We start from the raw sequence: 20,106 nt of genomic DNA, 5'->3' as shown, positions 1-20,106 counted from the left end.
TTTCTCTGGGGCCCTGCTGGCTTTAGAATCTGAATATGATAACATATTTGTCACATTTTTCTTTTTTATAAACAAAATTTACAAAATTTGGGAGTTGGGGTATAATTTGCTGAACGTGAACTCCCAGTGTGATGCTGTGGCCAAAAAAGCTAATTCGATCCTGGAATGGATAAATGTGAATCTTGAGTAGGAGTAGAGAGGCTCCTTTACCTCTCAGGTATGGGTTCTTGGTACAATAATTCTCGGTCTATCGCTATCATCAGCACAAAGAAACGTTAACATTTGTATCCCCACAGCCATCATTGTTCCAGATTTTGTCCTGTTAAAATCACTGACCTTAAACTCGACAGGACTACCATGTACTTATCACATCCTTTACAAAAATATTCGGATGATATCCTTTTTCATCTCAGCAGTTATGGGTACTGTGCTTGAACCGCAAACGCAAAATCCATTGGGAAATTTTCATTGCAATTAAATGTTAATTTTTTTCTTTCATCTTTTCTCAGGTCAACTGGTCGAGAATATGCTCTGAAAATTATTAAAAAAAGTAAATGTAGAGGAAAAGTAAGTATGAGAGCTCAGATAAGGACTATAAATGTTTCCAACAAAACATTCTTCTGTGAGATGACATCCTGTTTTGGCAGTTAAGATCAGTTTGGGAAGTTCTTGGTGTTCGAATTCTTCCAGGCCAATGGCAGAATTTTTGCAGTTGAGGGCATTTGCCTTTGGAATTTTCTGCCCTTGATAGGCCATCAGAGCACAAGTCTAGCAGCCTGCAGACTACAATGCAAGATGCATTTACTTCAGCATTTGGCTAACTGTGTGTGTGTTTGCTTTAACTACTGTCATTAAAACATGTAGCTGCCAGAGTGCTAAACACTATAAAAACAGTAAAATAGAAGTAATAAATATATATATAGTAAATATTTTACCAACTGAATTGCTGCTGGTTTTTATAATTCTTTATCTAATGCTTTCTAGGAATATAGAACCATATTTATAACTGCTCAAAATATTTTTGTATTAGAAAATTTTCTAAGACACTTCAGTGACTAACTGACTTTCTCTTCCCACATTTCATTTTCTGTGTTCTTTTCTCTGACCTTGACTCAATCACCACAGTGATGCTGTTGCCAGACGTTTTCTACCCACATTCTACATCTACATTTCTAGAACAATGTTTGTGATTTTCATGGATTCTTTGGAAGATTTGAAAGTCCCAAGAGCCTCTGAACTTTCCCTCATGGGTGGATGGAAAGGGTAGAGTTTTTCTACCAACCTGTATTCATTTAAGATTTTTGTTCTGTGGCAGGAGCACATGATCCAGAATGAAGTATCTATTTTAAGAAGGGTCAAACATCCCAATATTGTTCTTCTGATTGAGGAGATGGACATGCCAACTGAGTTGTACCTTGTCATGGAGCTTGTAAAGGTGCGTATTTTGGAGGAGATCACCCACATACGTGAATCCGATATAGGATTGTATCAGCATCTTCAGGCATTTTACCCATCTATTGTCATATGTTATTGTAAGTCTTTAGGATAAAAGCAACACGCATTTTACATGATAAAACTCACTAAAATGCCTGTTGCTTTTATCTTAAAGACTTACAATGACATATGACAATAGATGGGTGTTCTATACACTTGCTGTTTGGGGACTCTCAAGCATGTTCATATTGTGGACCACATCCTAATAGTGTGTGTTTTATGGACACCTTGCCTTCCATTTGTGATCACTTTGACCACGTCTCCTCACATATAGCATCACATAACGTTCCTGTGGTAACTGCAGCACTGTCTTACATGACAAACTGATATAAGAAAACTACTGAATTTTTAGCTCATTTTAACACAGTTTAGCTGCTAGCTCTGCTCATTTCCAGCTCTATGTGACCTGATAGTTTTTGTAGACCACTCCAGCAAGTGCTCAGTGGACAGTATTTTTGGGGCCCATTATCTTGTTCACATGTTTCAAAAATAATTTGGCCCCAGATTACACCAGCGGACAAAACAAAAACACCCAATCAGAGCATTTGTTTAAACATCATTATACTGTATTTTGATGAAACAAAGTAATGTGGCCTTACATTTAAAATACATTACCTGTGTCATCTGTGTCCATTGAGTTTAGTGTCCCTTCATTAAAACTTCTCTTTTAGTTTAATTGAGATTGAAAAAACCCATTGCTGTTTAAAGTGTGGTTCTATCCTGAAAAATAACTTGGTGAAAACAGCATTGTGTAGTTGGTTCTGAATTTATTGCCTTGTAGTGACTTCCCAATTGAATGTGTTCACTTTACAAGAGCAGATTTTCTTCCCCTAATTGCCAGAACTGCAAACTCAGCCTGGATTATACAAGTCAAGCCAGGTTCTTTCTGGCCCATGTATCTTTCACACTAAGGGGTCTGCAATCAGAATTTAGTAACAATTCTGTTAATGATGCACATGTCAGAATACAGCCCAGCTCGCTGTGAATGAAAGATAATTAAAATGTATTTGTCAGTAAAATCAGAGAATTCTGAAGAAACGCAGGGCACAGAGGTCTTGAGTAAGAAAATGTTATTTTCCATAGTGATTTTACAGAATAGACCTGCACTTCAAGTTCACTTATAAAAACAATGGTTCTCCAATTATTTAATTCTGCAGAATACTTTGTAAGAGAGACCAACTCTCTCATTAACCACTTCCATTCTCAATATCTCATTCCTGCCATCATTCCAGCAATATTCTTTGTTTTGGTGGCCTTGCAGACCATGATTTGATGTCCACTAATTGAAAAATTGAGTCCTAACCATTTAAAACATAGATGTTTAATTTGTGCCAGCAGTACTTGTACACAAACCTGTTGAATGTAAAAACTTCACCCTGATGTCAAACTTGGCCTTTTAAGCTCTTAAAAGTTCTACCCTATGGAAAGAATACCACTGCCTTCCACACCAGAACTAGAAGACTATCTCCTCTCATCTTCATGCATTAAGTAGGGCCCTGCTTCTCCTGCTTGCAAAGACTGGCCTGTGCATTATACCACAAACATGTAACAGATGGGAAGTTGAATTGCCTCTCAATGTTTCATCCAAAACAGAAACAAGACCCTTCAACCACTGCCCAAGTTGTGCCCATCCGCTCACCTAATCTCTGGAAGCATAATAAACCCTGCCACCTCTTAGTTCCCCTCCTCTGCCATCTTTCTGGTTTTATAGCCATTCTTTGGTCCCCCATCCGGTGTCTGGGCTTCTGGGGTCCAATGAGAGAGACTTAGGCAGCTGTACAGTAAAACAATCAGAGAGGTACTACCTGATAGGTCTGCTCGAATTCCAAACTCTGGGGCATTTTAGGTCCAAGTGACTACCCACCTCCACTCAGTTTCCCATGACAGACCTTCCATCTTACCCCTTCCCTCCAGAAGGTCATCTAGCCAATGTGAGTTGTGCCCTGACTGCAGTATCCAGGACCTTAAGGGTAAGCAATCACTTAAAAAACAGGCAAGTTTTGCAGGAGCAACTTACTTAGCCACCCATGTTTGAAAATTTGACATGCAATAGGGTTTTTTGTTTGGATTTAAGTTATAATCCAGTTCTCACTCAGCTAAACAAGAGAAGAGGACACTGCCAGCACTCACAAAAGGGAATGTCTCAAAATAGGATTATAAAGAGAAAAGCTATTCTAATGACTTAATGGGAAAATCAGTCTTCTACTACTTCTCCTGCTCTCTTCCTCTTCGACATACCCACACACGCTTGCATGTTCTTTCTCTCTCTTTTTACTTAAGAATTTCTGCAGATACCATGAAGTTTAATCAGGTGGTTTGCTTTTTCTTAGTTATGAATATTCATGCTTTTAGGAGATTTTTCATAAACATAAATTAATCTGAATTTCCGTGAGCACATGAAGTTAATGGGTTCTTTACCTTTATATGATGAGGGGGAATAAAGGGAGACCAGTCCCAATCAGATGTTAGTATTGTTTCTTTGAATATCTATTCTATTTGTTAATATTTAATTGAAAAAACCTTGTTATACTGTGCTCTGTAGGCACCAAGGAAAGTATTTCTGGAAAGATATTAATTGTTAATTCAACAATTGCTGACTGTTTCTCTTGCACAGCACGTGCTGTTGGAATTGATTAACCATCTGTTACTGACTGACTTTTGAAAACCTGAGTTTAAATCAAATTCACACACAAGAAAGAAATTCAAGAAGAAAAGGCTTGTTGTAGAGCACAGTTGCAGTTAATATCACCCTGCATTAATTGACAGCAACATGTTTGACAAAAGAGGCTGTTGTAAATACTGCTTTCGTTTCATTTCATGGTAGGCATATTGTTCCCTGCTTTTTAAAAGCGCTCTAAGTGTAAGAAAAAGCACTTCATAAATACAAATATAAACATATTGCAAGCAGTGCTTGTAAAATGACTGCAGGACCTGGTCACTGGCACTTTGCCTTTCTACACAACAAAACAAAATTACTGTACTTACAAACTTACTGCCTTATGTGCAGATGATAAAAACTACATTCTGATGTTGCTAGTCTGACTTAATTCCAGAAAAATCGGAGAATCAAGAGTTGGGTTGAAATTGCATCCTTACGTGTCCCTCACACACACACCCAATGTGCCTAAGTAATGGATGGGTTGGCCTGATGTATGAATAAGCTAGGCAGAGATTGGCAAGTTATAAAACACTAGTGCTTCAGAGACAACTTAGAAAAAATATTTGTCAACCATATTAATGCTTTAAGTGCCTTCCAGCACCTCTTTCTCCTCCAGAAACACTTATCAATATAATAAAACTCAGTGTAGTCTAATTTTACACTTTTTTTTAACTGGAGGATGAGGTAGACTGCCTGACTGCCAACAAAATTATTCTGCTTTATTAGCTGTCTCTATTAATGTACTGTGTTTGCTTCCTTTTTCTTTTCCTTTCTTGAGTTTAGGCTTCCCTCTATTCTTTTCTTTCTTTTTCTTCTCTTTAACTTTAGCTTTGGTATTTCCCTTTTTCTTTTGGCTTTAGATTTTTCATCTTTCTTTTCCCTTACATCTGAGGCTTGACCTTTTTTCCACCTCTTTGGGCCAGATCCTTGACTGATGTAACTGATGTTACATCTGAGATTTAAGAACATAAGGAATATAAAGACATAGGGATTGCCATGCTGGATCAGACCAGAGGTTCATCTCATCCAGTATTCTGTGTCTGACCGTTGCTAGCTCCAGATGCTTCACAAAAAGGTATAAGAACCCCACAATAAGTAGATGTGAGATAATTTTCCCTCTACATTAAGTCTCATCCTGATCCTAGTTAGAGATTTGCCTAAGTCATGACACTTGAGGTTTAATATCTCTTCTAAAATGTTTACGAGACCAGTCCTTTCCTTTAATCTTCTCTTTTGATCTTAATCTTGGCCCCTTTCTCCTCCATCTTCTATTTTATTCTGTTTGAATTTTTTCCCCTGGTTTTCCAAATTCTCCAGCTCACGATTCCTCTGAGTGGTTGATTCAAAGAGTCATGATCAGTGTCATCAGGTAGTGTAGAAGAAGGTCTATATAGCCCAGTTTTGTCAATGACTGTCTTCAAACATTCTAGTGAGGTGGACTTTTAAAACCCACAGGGGGAATAAATCTGTGCTGGAGAACTCTAATTTGCGTTCTGGAATGAGCTAACTTTGTTTTCATTTACCACAAGTCCTCTTATCTTTGCAGCTTGCAGATTTCTTAATTGTGCTACTGAATCCTCTGCTGAGCCAATATAATTTTCAGCAAGATGCTTTTTACTGGACTGGTGGCAAAGGTGCTGAAACTTTGTCTTCATCTTGCCCACAATCAGACACTAGCTGTATAGCCATGTTCATTGTCAATCTCACCTCTTTCTCTTGTTCTTTTCTTTTCTTCTGTGCAACATCTACCCCTACTTGGAGGACTTCACAGGCTGGACAGTGTACCCTTCTTAGATTTTTTGCAGCCTTCACCTTTGTATGTCAGGTTCATTTTCAAGAAATGAGGGGACATCCTATACCCATCTGTCTCCAAGCTCTTTTTTCAGAATTGCTCAAGTTTTCTGCTTTTGTTTCTTTGTGAGCTTGTTGTTGAACCTCATTTTATTATAGTTTGCATCCTTCTGTTTCCCTTTTCATGCTCTGTGGTAGTTACTCAGATTTCCTAATAAAATATGTGTCACATAGATTTTTCAGTGTTCATATACCATTCTATTTATCTTGACCAAAGTCCAATATGTCCTATGCCTCTTCCCCCATATTGTATAAAAGAGATGTACTTGGTATATATTGGCATAATTGACAAGTCCTGATGCAACATGAAACTGCTCAACACAGTTTATGCATTTTGGCTATACTGATGATAATCAGTGAAATTAATGCTTTCTATAGGAATTATACTAGTGTCAAAACACAATAGTACAAGAATGTTGAGTTGGATTACAACAACTTTCTGATTGGCTAAACAATCATGAGGGATTTTATTTTTTTATTTTCAAATATTTTGTTTCTCTTTATTTTTCTTCTACTGTTTGAGCCTCTAGCAGACATATTTTCTAGATTTTCTCTGTAGCCACAAAGGCCAGAAACTGACTTTTTTATTTTCCCCAGTGAAAACTGAGATTTGCATGATTCAGGTCCTGGGTCTTAAGGAAAAAATACCTAATAAAATGAAACATAGGATAAAATCATGAGAGTTGGCAATGCTGGCATTATGGGAAATATTTTCTCCATTGCCCTGGGAAATAACTTCTGTTCCTTTAAGAACAATCTGCTTTTATTAATTTTTTTCTTCTTTCTGTTGTTGCTGCCCCAGCTAGACAGCTTGATTTTTCTCACTGTTTTTGCAGACTCTGTCCTCGCCTTTTCTCTTTCTGTGGGATCTAGGCTTCCTTAATGGAGCTGCTCTGCTTTTGGCCTGTGGTTCAGTTCTTCTGCAAAGCAACCTTTTATTTTTCTCACCCTGCCTGACACTCCTCATTGAACTGGGGTTTCTCCTGCCCTCTTGGCCATTCTCAATCACTTTAATATTTTTTCTCTCTCTTAGCTTGCTGCTAGTAATACAGTCTAATTTAGTGGCTGCCCGAGAGCTTGAGAATGGAGAAAATAAACCCTCTCCTCACTTCAGAGGAGTTTCACTTACTTTCTCTTCCTTTCTTCATTCCTTTCCTTTTGTTTTCCCCTCCTGGAGGTGGCATCCAGCCAGCTCTGGCACCATGTAATATTATGGTGTAGGAAGGAACACAGAGAGAGGCATAGGCGATTGCAACAGAGTTAAATACTTTTAGTGATAACTGGGAAGTGACATAGATTGTCTCCAGTGCAGTAAGACAATAATGTTAACTCATCAGATGCCTTTGAGCATAATAGTGTATCATATTTTCTGCTGGGGGACCCCAGTATTAACATCAGGAAGTAGAAAACCTATAATACTTGACACATTCTAAAAGGGAGTGAGGTCTCTCAAGTTAATGTTTTCTAAGATATCTGAGAGGTGAAAACAGATCCCTTTAATGCATTGTATATAAGCTGGGTAAATAAATGCATTATGGGAAATAATTTCATCTTTAATTCTAAATATCCATATCATTTTAGATTTAACTGAGATTGTGGATATGGTTTTGAATGTAGGCTATTCGTAATTATAATAAATGGCAGCAGGGATTGGTACCCAGCACAGTGACAGCTGAATATGCTGGTATGCAGCAGGTTTGCAATGTAGGTGCTAAGGAAACAGGTTGGCAGTGCTGGAAATGTCACAGAAGCAGCATGCGTAGCTACAGGAGAGGAATGGGTTGCTTAATATTTTCCTCAATCCACAACTTTCAGCTCCGTTAGCTGACACACTGAGCAGTGTTGACCAGCTCTGAATAGGAGGCATGCCCAGCCTTCTGTACCTAGGATGAATGACACCACAACACAAGACCTTTGTAGGTAGGAAGGACCTCTGAGGGGCCCTCACAAAGTGGCACACTGCTGCTATTCATTTTCCAGAAAGATTATTAAGCGGTGCTGTCTGTGTACAACAGGAAGTTGTTAATGTGCCATGATTATTCTGTTCCAGGGAGGAGACCTTTTGATGCCATCACCTCCACTAAATACACAGAGCGGGATGCCAGTGGGATGCTGTACAATCTGGCCAGTGCCATCAAATACCTCCATAGCTTGAACATTGTTCACAGGGATATCAAACCTGAGAATCTACTGGTAAGCGAAAGCTCTACTTCCTGTATTGCTACTGCTAACTTGGGAGTGCATGAAAGTGTACCTGTGCTCTCAGTGAAATAGTCTGTCATTAGCCTTTTAACTTACTTTCTCTCACATACTAATCTTTTCACATCTAAAGGTCTTTAAAACCAAACAGCAGTCACAAAAATATAGACGTGTCAGGTTCCTAGAAGTTAAACAGTCTATGTCTTTAGCTAGTCTTTGTCGTAGGACACTAGTGCAGGATTATTCCATACAGTGAATTTTTGAGTGTATTTTCAGTCTAACTACAAATATTTCACATAATAGAGCTATAGGCACTTCCCTTGGAATAAATACTTTGCACCTTTCATAGTACAAGCTACCCAACCCCCCTACGCAGGAGATTAGTAGCAGTATTTCAATTTACAGACATACAAACTGAGATTACATGATCTGCCTCAAAGCATGTAGTGTTTCAGTGGCAGATCCTGAAATAGAACCCTGAAGTCCGTCTCTGACTGCTCTAACCATGAAACAGTCTAATAGATCTTTCTGTTAGAACACCTTCCTTGTTAGACAGTCTAAACCTTCCTTTTTCTAATTTAATGTCATTTATTTTCTTCTGAGGGCCCAGTCCAACTCCCACTGAAGTCACTAAAAAAACACCTTAAACAAATCCTGTCTCTCCTTGGGGTCTACATATTTCTTGACAGTTATTGCGTCCACTGTCATCTTTAATTCAGTCTTTTCCAACAAATTAATCTCTCCAGTCCCTTAATCATTCTTGTGTTTGCTCTCTGAATTTATTCTAACTTGCTGAGAATGTTCAGTATCAAGGCCCTCATAACTGTCTGAGTGTTTTAAAGCAATAACATAATTTAGATGGTAAAGAACATAAGTTCTTAGCTGTGCACTGTCTGCCATCATCTTCTCTGTTCAATGTTGTTTGGCAATGGAAAGTTGTTATGGGAAAGTTGGTTCAGGTAAATGGTAACACCCTTGCAGAAAATTGGGTTTGTACAATTCAGAACTCCACGGTGACAGCTGTCTGTATTCTTGGCTTAGTTTTTCAGAAAATGCTAACACTATGTAGGCCAGGGCTCTCATTAGACGTGAACATGTACACCCCTATAGCAATTTTAATGCTAGTGTTCATAGATTGCCACATGCATAAGTTATAGCAGTCACATGTCAGGATTCATTAATACCGTGACTTGGAATGTGTGGGAGGATTTCATGGAAAAAGACCTACCATGCTTTATATTCAAACTTCTTAAATTCCTAAAGTTTGACAGCAGTAGCCTGAAGCATTTTCAATGTCTTTCTGCCTCCACCCTCATTATTCCCTTGTTGGTAATACCCACTGGCCTATCGTGAGTAATCGTTGTTCTTCACTTCATTCAAATTGTTCGAGTGTATTTTCCAGTCCAGAGAACACAAAGGTCATATGCTGCTGTTGATACTAAACAATGGCTAGAAGGCACTAAACTTTTCACAAAGACCGTAACTTTCAAAACAAGCACTTGCATATTAAAACTACTTCAGCTCCACTGGTGTAAAAGAAAAGAACTATAAAAGGGTATGGAGGCACTTCCATAGAACTTATCAGGTATATGGGGGAGCACAGGAAACGGTGTTCCCTTTGGTGCTTAGTATGATAAATTAGAGAGCACTCATCTGATAAATATAAAGGATCTGGTTCTCATTTACACTAAGGCCCCTTGACACTTGCTCTGGCAGTGTAATGGGGTATTAGTGTACATGGAAGTCAGGTCTCTAGTTTGTTGGTACATATTGACATCAGATGTGTTGTCTCAGCATTTACCTCTACATATATCGCAAAACAGAGAATTGCAGGGATGGAATGGACCTTGAGAGGTCATCTAGTCCAGCCCCTTACACTGAGGCATTACCAAGTATATCTAGAGTATCCCTGTCTGATGTTTTCTCCAACCTCTTCTTAAAATCCTCCAGTGGTGGGGATTCCACAACTGCCCTTGGAAGCCTATTCCAGAACTTAATTATCCTTATAGTTAGAACGTTTTTCCTAATATCTTTCTTTTTCTTTCTTTCTTTTTAATCTTTTTTTTTTTTTGCTCTGTTCTGAACTCTCTCCAATTTATCTCCATCTTTCTGAAAGTCTGGTACCTAAAACTGGGCACACACCAGCTCAGGCCTCACCAGTGCCTAGTATAGCAGAATAATTACATGTCTTACATATGACACTCCTGTTAATGCCCCGGAATGGTATTTGTCTTTCTCACAATGCATCAAATTATTTGCTCTCATTCAATTTTTGATTCCCTATAACCATGACATCCTTTTCATCAGTACTACTACCTAGCCAGTTATTCCCCATTTTGTAGTAGTGCATGTAATATTTCCTTCCTAAGTGAAGTACTTTGCACTTGGCTTTATTGAATTTCATCCTGTTGATTTCAGACCAATTCTCCAACTTGTCAAGGTCACTTTGAATCCCAGTGCTATCCTCCGAGGAGCTTGCAACCCCTCTCAATTTGGTGTCATCCATAAATTTTATAAACATATTCTCTACTCTGTTATCCAAATCAGTAGGTAAAATGTTGCCTAGTATTAGACCCAGGACTGACTCCTGCAGGAACCAATTACTATGCCCTCCCAGTTTGACAGCAAACCATTGATAACTACTCTGAATAGGGCTTTTCAAACCAGTTGTGCCCCCATTTTATAGTAATTTCATTTAGACCACATTTCCATAGTTTGCTTATGAGAATGTCATTTGGGACTGTGTCAAAAGCCTGACTAAACATGATGTGACATAATAGATTGTCATGACATCAGGTGATCTCGCACTGTAAGAAAGTCAGCATGTGATCCATTGACTACATTACTGCTCTTAAGTTCATCTAGGCTTTGATAGAGAGGGTGATTGTGGTCTTCAGCACAGTACTTGGAGCTAAGAGTTTCTGAATTCTAATCCTGTCTCTGACAGTAGCTCTCTGTGGCCTTAGAAATGTCTTAACCTTTCTGCCTCAATCACCTGATCTGTAAAATGGGATGATATTTATTTGTCACAGGTGTACAATGAGGATTAGTTTCTTAACATTTTAAAAACACGTTGAAGTTGGTAATTTCTATACAAATGGTAAGTATTGTTATGTTTATTATCCATTTTAGCAGAAAAATCTCCATGAGCTTTCAATGTGCTTAAAGTCTGTAATGCTGTACCTATGCATCCACTTGCTCTGTTCTCTGGAGGACATGCCTTCCATGTTTTAATTGGAACATTTTTATAATTGCTGCTATTTAACACGTTTATTTTGTGAAATCCTGGGATGTTTTTATAGCCATATAATAAACCCCAGAGAACAACTTCTCTGACTGTTGCCATCTGTAGTGATCACAAGAGCAGCTTAGAAAATACTGACAGTCTTTGTAGTAATAGGATACATATGGTGGCACACAATTATGTGTTTCTGAATTCAATTAGTGTTGTACAATTACCCAGTTTTATTGCTTAGTTAAAACAGTGAAAGCACTACATAGTGGGTAATTTGCACTAATCCTCATCTCTCTAATTGCCCTTCAGTGTTTAAATGCAGTAGAACATGTATAGCATTTGTTCTGAATGAGATGAGCATTAAATTATCATTCACATTCCTTACGCCTTGACTGGCAATTAACGTACCACTGCTTCACATTAGGAGCACTTTTATAGAGAGCGCTAAATAGAGTTATAACAGGGTGGGGGGAAACTATTCTGTTCTAGTGTTACTAGAAAAACAACTGAAATAGTCTCTCAAGGATGTAGTAGAAGCCTCATTCCTGGAAATGGACTGGACAAAACCCTAGAAAATATACCATACTGCTCAGTTCCGCATTGGCAGAGTTATGGATTCAATGACTTAAGAGGCCTTTTCTGTAATTAATTGCTCTGATTATATGGTTCATTCACATCACCAGTGTGACTAGTGAAATTAATCTGTAAACATGGACTAGATTAACCAAACTAGGTGAAGGCATTTTCCACAATAAAAGGCAATTGCATTAAGGATGAATACTAGTTACAGCAGCTTCAGCCACTGATCTCTAAACCACTTCTTTACATTTTCCACCAAGTGTCTATTTAAAGTTTCTAGTTGCTAGTCTTTAGTTAAAACTGTGCTTGAAATTAGATGTATTGCTCCCATTTCAGCAAACACTTCATTTCAGGAACCAGATGTATTTAACAAACTGTGTTTTTAATAAAGCTGAAATTACATTTTTAATGGTCTTTATGCCCATTTTTTGCTGGCTTAATAACAGAGAAGTGTGAATCCATTTCAGATTGTTGGTCCTCTTGCATAACAAGATCCAGTTTCATGCACTTATTAAAAACAATCCGAGGAACAGAGGATTTCTGTGAATGCTGAATCTCCCCTCATAATACTGAAGACCTGATGTAATATGTTGTATAGCCCTACAATACAGAAGAGTGGCAAGAAGGTTTCTTAATCTTTCTATGCAAGGTTGTACAGCAAGTGAAGAAAAAATTTCTTCATAGGATGGCTAGTTACAGTTGTTTTTGATGGATCCCTAGCAAACTGTTTCAGTTGATGAGGAATGGGTGTTCTAGGAAAAACTTTTGCACTAAGTGAGCAGATGAAGAGTCTCTGTTGAGTTTACTGCCCATTTCTTAAAGGAAATCTAAGAAGTTTCTTTTGCAGGAATTTGTAATTCAATGAGGCAGTGGCTGTTCAAGATGGTGGCGTACATGAGATTACGCTTGTAGACTGAACATTTTTTTTAAATGTTGTTAGATTAAACTGCACTAAATTTTACCATAAATCAACATAAAAACTGGAAGAGAGAGCCCCGATCAACTACTGCCTTAAGGGATGATTCTCTGATTAACATTTTATTTTGATACATTTAATTATTTTATTTTGACTATTTGTTTTGATATTTAAATATTGTCAGTGTTTAGGCATTGGGGAAGCAATGGAAATTGAAATTTTCCTAGTGTGGCTGCTATCTTAATGTACTGACTGCTTCTAGAATATAAAATCTCCTCTTGCACTGATTAAAAAGAAAACAAAAATAATTGCAAGTAGTTTTTCACTGCTGAAGAGATCATAATTTAGGGAAGGATTTTCAAGAGCGCTCAGTATTGGCCTAACTCTGCTTCCATTGAAGTCAGTGAGACTTACGCCATTGACTTCAATGGAAGAAGAGTTGTGCTAACACTGGGCACTTTTGAAAATGCCACCTTTAGTTTTTTGTGAGCTCTCAAAAGTGAGCATAAGTGCTTAGTGAAGTAACATGATAGCTGAGTGTGTTATGACCTCTCTAGTGGTTCGTCCATTGAGAGAATAAAAGCCTACTACTGCTGTCAACTAATGGAGTTACTTCTTTAGCTCAGAAGTTCAAATCCCTGTACAAGCCTCTCTTTTGTGTATTAATTTTAATAAGCCACCATGGTTGTCAGACTCAGTGGGGATTTAACCCAGGAACTTCAACAGCAAAAGCACAGGCTTCTACTATGCCACTATACTTTAGCTTTTAACAAGAGAAAGATTTTGTGCTCTTTGATGATCAGCCACTAAAGGAGGATCCAGCATACTCAGCCAGTTACACTGGGTATGTTTATTTTTTTAGAAGAGAGACTATCTATGAATCAAACCCTCCTAATCACTGTGATTTTTTTTTTAAACGTGCGCTTATCTGTATTTTGGGAAGTGAAGGAGAGAATCTGAAAGCATACTCAACTGAAAGGAGTATGTCAGGAAGTTAGCAAATTGTTCATGGGTCCTTTTACACAGAACCTTGCTGATCCTTTGGATTTTATTTCTGGTTTAGGTTTATGAACACCAAGATGGAAGCAAGTCTCTGAAGCTGGGAGACTTTGGGCTGGCAACAATAGTGGATGGTCCTCTTTACACAGTCTGTGGGACCCCTACATATGTAGCTCCAGAAATCATTGCAGAAGCTGGGTAAACTTTTTGCAATAAAGGTTCATTTTAGTGTGCAAGGTTGAATATGTTCTCGCCAATATATCAGTTATAACTCTTTTAATTTAGGCTTTTTTAGTCTACTTTTTATTAGGGGTTACAATGGCAGTTTTTAACCTCAAAGTAAAGAGCCCTCAAATTAGCACTGAGGCAGTAACTAACCATTTCTTTTAACCCTGGGGTAAAAGTAACAAAAAACTGCCCTCAGTGACTGCTAACTGTTGTTTTCTGTGCTCTTCCTTTGCCCTCTACTGTCCTTTTCCTTAGGGTCTATCATGTAGAGCAAACACCCCCTGGGGTGAGTGACGCACGGCACCTGTGCAGGCTGCCTGTCAGAAGAGGTCAAACAAGCCCTACTCTCATCCAAGCAGAGCTGGCTCTCGCTTTTTGCCACCCCAGGCAAAAAAACAACACAACAAACATGCAGGGCGACCAGAGCACCGAACCAAAAAAAAAATGCAAACCTATGGGGCAACTGGAGCAGCAGAGCAAAAAAAACTGTGCAGGCATCTGGAGCATGAGTGCAGGGGGACTCCCGACGCTGCCGACATCCCTGGGCAGCGTAGGGGAGGAGGCGGAGGGAGCTAAGGGGAGATAGAAGGGGGGCGGCCAGGGCTTCCTTCCCTTCCGGTCAGCAGGGCGGTAAAGGCTTGGGCTACCCTGCCGGGCTTGCTACAGACTTGGCACCAGCTAGGGCAGACGGAGGGCGCAGCCCACTCCCTGCAAGGTGCTCCCCTCCTCCATTCTGCCGCACTCTACAGGGCAGGCGGAGCAGCGAACCAAAAAGAAAAAAACCTGCGGGGCAGCCGAAGTGGCAAAGCAAAAAAAAAAAAAAAAAAGGATTCGAGGGAATGCCGCCCTTAGAATCTGCCGCCCCAAGCACGAGCTTCCTTGGCTGGTGCCTGGAGCCGGCCCTGCATCCAAGAAACCAGTACACTTTATCGTCTGTGTTCGACATTCTAATCCAATTTAGCTTTAAATTGTAAACATCTGCCTTGGATTTGAAGGCAGAAATGGTGTACAGTATAGATAAAATTCATCTCAGACCATTTCATAAGAATTTTTGAACTGACATAGTTGTCTTTCAGTTCTGTACTGTAGTTCATACAGGCTTGGTATCTCTAATTATAATACTTATAACACTTTTAGATATGGCCTGAAGGTGGACATCTGGGCAGCTGGTGTGATTACACATCCTGCTGTGTGGCTTTCCTCCATTCCGTGGGTATGAGCTATGATCTTTTATCCAACTCTTAACAATGCACCTCTGTGCTGTGAATGGTCCATGTGCCTGTCCTGCACTAAGAGGTCTGCTGTGGGGTGGGGGGAAATCTTTGCTTGCAATGTTGGATTATTTTTTTCCATGCTCTACCTCAGGGGCACAGGCGCCAAAGGCGGCAAGCGAGCTGATTTTCAGTCGCACTCTCACTGCCTGGGTCCTGGTCACTGGTCTGGGGGGCTTTGCCTTTTAATTTAATTTTAATTGAAGCATCTTAAACATTTAAAAACCCTTATTTACTTTACATACAACAATAGTTTAGTTATATATTATAGAAAGAGACCTTCTAAAAACATTAAAATGTATTACCGGCACGAGAAACCTTTAATTAGAATGAATAAATGAAGACTCAGCACACCACTTCTGAAAGGTTGCTGACCCCTGCTCTACCTATTAATTTATACAAACTTCATAAATCTCCATTGTGTTACTGTAAAAACCCCAGTCTCTTCTAATTTTATTTATTTTGATAATCTGCCTTGCAAAACAAATGCACCCGTTCCAGGCTCTGAGTGCCCTTGGCAAGCATTTAAGATATGATGAAATCAGCAGTTTCCCCCACTTATTCCCAACACAGTAAGCGGGAAGCAGTAAAATGTAAACAAAATGTAAGCCATCCACAGAGATTTACACCTGCAAGCAAACTTACATCCTCCCCTCACAAATCTCCCCTCTCCATTAAAGCAAAGAAGAAGGGCTGGGCCTTGCCTTAAAGATAGGCAGGCTCAGAAACAAAAAGGGAAGTGTATTCCAAAGGTGGAGGGAGATAACAGAGCCTGCCCTACAAGTTGACTCTCTTCCCCCCCCCCTTCTCACTTGTCGCTTCATCTCAAGTGCCCTCACAGTCCACAATGGTGGCCATGTGGCATGGGGAGAGGAACTGATTCCAAAAGGCAAATTTAGTGAACTACAGCTAAAGGCATTTACTTGCTTTTTAAAAGTTTATAAAAACAACCTCTGGAAATAAATCTTAAGGGTTTTTTTGTGTTTGCTTTACAGATGTGGAGATGACCAGGAAGTGCTTTTTGATCAGATTTGATGGGACAGGTCGATTTCCCATCTCCATACTGGGATAATGTTTCTGATTCTGCAAAGGTAGATTTACAAAGTTGGTTCTCTTCTGTTTTATCAAAAGTGCCCTATATATATGTTGTGTGTGCAAAGAGAATGTAAAACTGCTGTTCTTTTGTGTCATATGTTTGAGAAGCTTTAGGTCTGGACTCCCTGAAGTACATATGTGTCATCTACTACATTATTATCTGATTATTGTCTGTGTCTGAGACTGTAAGCTGACCTGGGCAGCACTTTGTTGGTATTTGTGTCTTATGCACTGTTAAGTAAAGCTGAATGAGTAAATGATTTTCAGCTGAGTGGCTAAATCAAAAAAATCAGAAAAAATAATTTTGTTTCAGGTCGACCCAAAATGGAAATGGTTTTTGGGTCAAATGAAACATTTCATTTTATTAGGTGTTTTTACTCTTTAGCAATTAAATTTAGCTAAATTCTGAAATGAACTGTCATTTTGAAATAATATGTTGAAATAAAACATTTAAAAACTTGTTCAACATTTTCCTTTTAGGCAGGAGGGGCGAATCTATTTGCCAAATTCAATCTGAATTCAGATAGTTGAGATAAACCTGACAACTGCATTTTTCAGAGAATAAACTATTTGTCTGAGAAATTTTGCCCAGCTCTGGTTTTAAGCATCGTGTCAACACCTATTGAACAATTAAAACTTCCAGTAACTTGGATCATAAATAGGAAGTCTTAGATTGAAAACTCCTTGGGGCAGTGACTTTGCTTTCTATGGGTTTGTACAGCAACTAGCACAAAGGTAGCTGGATTCCAGTTGGCACCTCCAGGTGTAATTGTATTATAAATACTAAATAATAGTATAATAATAATAATAATAATAATAATAATAATAATCGGAGGAAAACATGTTCCATGATTAATGACATGAAAGGATTGTCCTGATATCTCTCTCTGTCAAAGAAGCAGGCTCGACATTGCTTGTAACTCCTGAATGTTGCCAGTGTATGAGACTTTGACTTGTTCTGTCAATCCATTACAAGCAGTTCATTTTTTAGTCTTTTTTTAAAGCAATTTTCAAGTACAGTAAAAGCTTTTTATCCAGCACTTCACCAACCGGAAAGCTCTATAAACTGGCATTTTTATCTTCATTAAAAGGCCAGTTTATAGTCCAGTCGGCGCAGGGCTAGCAGGGGGTCGGGGTGCAGTGCACAGGCTCTGGGAGGGAGTTTGGGTGTGGAAGGCAGCTCAGGGAATTGGATTGGGGTGCGGGAAGAGGTTCCTTGGTGCCAGATCTGCAGGGCACTCACCTCAGGCAGCTCCCGCAAGTGGCGACCTGTTCTGGCTGGAAGCTACGGATCCAGCGCTCAGGGCGGGGTGGAGACAGTGTGCAGAGCCACCTACTGTGCCTCCGCCTATGGGCAGCCGAGACAGGTTGCCGCTTGTGGGGAAACACTCCCCCCTCCAGATATGGTACCCCGAGCCCCTCCTGTGCCCCAACCCCCTGCCCTGAGCTCCCTCCCAGAGGCCACGCCCCACATCCTTCCCGTGCCCCAATCTCCAGCCCCGCACCCCTACCGCACCCAAACTCCCTCCTCTTAGTTAACCAGCATTTTTCACGTACCAGCACCCCCTATTCCCCCAACATGCCGGATAAAACAGCTTTTACTGTAATAAGGAAGAGCTTGATTCGGAGTGGAGGTGAGAGAGCTGTGGGTGCACAGTACCTTTCAGGATTAGTCCCTAACATAGTTGAACAATGGAGTTGAATTTGGCCCAAGAGTTCAAATTCCAGAGTTCCTAGGCATTCTGAGTTACAGTAACATTGGCGTTGACTGGAGTTTCATATTTGCAGTCCATTTGGGTTGGCATGTGTATAACCAATAGATTGCACCCTAACACTTTCCTTTTCTTACCTTAAGCTTGGGAGCGCCAACACATAATCATAGGATGAATATATGCAACACAGTGCTCTCAGTATGAGCACTAATTTATCACAAAACAATGTCAGCGTTTTCATCCAGGGTGTGAGGATTGAAAATGACATATTAAACGCTGACCCTTGATTCTTCTATACCACTGTTTTGTACTATGTTTTTGGAAATAATATGGGAGGGGTAGAGAGGTGGGATTTTAGTTTCCAAGCTAGTGAAATTAACGTACAGGATACAGTACTTGGAGCTGAAAGAAAGCATTAAGTGTTAGTAGGAGTGTTCTAATCCCTCCCTTTGTATTGTGGCAAGCTTGATTTCATCATGCATAAGACATCGCTCATCTGTTAAGAATCAGCTCTAGTCTTCAATATCTCTAATGACAATTCCACAGCTCCTTTGGCAAGCTTGTTCCATACCTAACTACTCTGTCTAGTTAATTTGTTCTAAAATTTTCCATTTTGATGCATAGCATCATTAGTTTCTATTCTGCTCCCATTTATTATTGAAAATAATTGATGTCTATCATTTCTGATTTCCCTCTATATTAGCATCCCATTACCGTTATCTTTTCTATAAATTGAATGCACTCATTGATGGGAGAAGGAATGCATTAAATGCTGGTAGAAAACTGAGGGGAACATAGTAAAGAGGAATTTGAAACATTAAAACAAAGGTTTTAAGAGTTAGAAATATTTTTTTGAAAATATGCACTTTTCTATTAATATTCGGAGCTAGAGAAAGCCAAATTCCAGATTAATCTGCATCATCTTTAGAGAAAATTGGCTATTTTCTAAATGGGCAACTAACCTGATTTCATGCTCCCATCTGTTTTGTACATTATGTGAGAAGTTCTTTCCTCTACAAACCGCTGACTACAAAATTAACTCAGCACTTATGGTCTTCTCGCTTTTCAATGCATTATTTAGCTATTGATTTAGAAGTTCAATTTACAGTTCAGCAGTTGATAGTTTTTTTTAAAAACCTTAGTATAGTTCCACCCTGTATAATTCTCTCACTGAACACTGTGCTTTACTAGAATCAATTGAAGGTCACTTTACTGAATTAAATCTTTTGTTTTTCTTCATAAAAATGTGCTCTAAATGGGATCTTATCTTCCATTTCACAGGAACTTATCACCATGATGCTTCAGGTAGATGTAGATCAGCGATTCTCAGCCTTGCAAGTTCTTGAACATCCGTGGGTTAATGTAAGTAATTTCAAGACTGCAGATTCTTGTTTTAGTCTTATAATCTTTTAACTGTTTGCCATCAAATACTTTAAATGCCTCTTTGGAGCCAACATTTTCTAAACCAGACACAGGTAATGACCAACTTACTGTGTGGTTTCACTGGAAGTGAAAGTGTGATACTATACAATTAAATATTTTTGTGCACAATGCTCTGCACTCCCCTCCCCCAATATCTTGGGCCACAATTTTCAACACAGCTTAATTGAACCTGCAAACGTTGTCAGCTTCCCAAAGGTCAATTTGCAGGTGCAGTGACACTTTTGTGCCAGTAAATCAGATGGGCTCACAAGTCTTGCAATCACAATTAAGGGGTCTTGAAATATAGTCCATGTTTTAAAGCTGGATGATTCAGCATTAAGTTCAAAATCTTTACAATCAAATATTAACTTCCAAATTTGAACTATAAACATGTTTATGTGCAGTCGTATCAGTTTAATCTGATTCATGTGAAATTTTCATTTTTA

The 20,106-nt window shown here is 39.1% G+C and overlaps 1 protein-coding gene across 1 annotated transcript in view; it reads left to right on the top strand.

Annotated features, from left to right (window-relative positions):
• DCLK1 (doublecortin like kinase 1) overlaps positions 1-20,106 on the top strand; it is a 363,641-nt gene that overhangs the window by 319,463 nt on the left and 24,072 nt on the right. Inside the window, 9 exon segments of the mRNA XM_030543952.1 lie at positions 510-567; positions 1,316-1,532; positions 8,055-8,197; positions 13,997-14,130; positions 15,298-15,339; positions 15,341-15,373; positions 16,427-16,458; positions 16,461-16,522; positions 19,520-19,600. Coding sequence (XP_030399812.1) covers positions 510-567; positions 1,316-1,532; positions 8,055-8,197; positions 13,997-14,130; positions 15,298-15,339; positions 15,341-15,373; positions 16,427-16,458; positions 16,461-16,522; positions 19,520-19,600 — 802 coding nt within the window.

This window comes from Gopherus evgoodei, chromosome 1 (assembly GCF_007399415.2).
Source record: "Gopherus evgoodei ecotype Sinaloan lineage chromosome 1, rGopEvg1_v1.p, whole genome shotgun sequence".
Lineage (NCBI taxonomy): Eukaryota > Metazoa > Chordata > Testudines > Testudinidae > Gopherus > Gopherus evgoodei.
The sequence above is the reverse complement of the archived record's forward strand: the minus strand, read 5'-3'. Positions and strand labels throughout refer to the sequence as shown.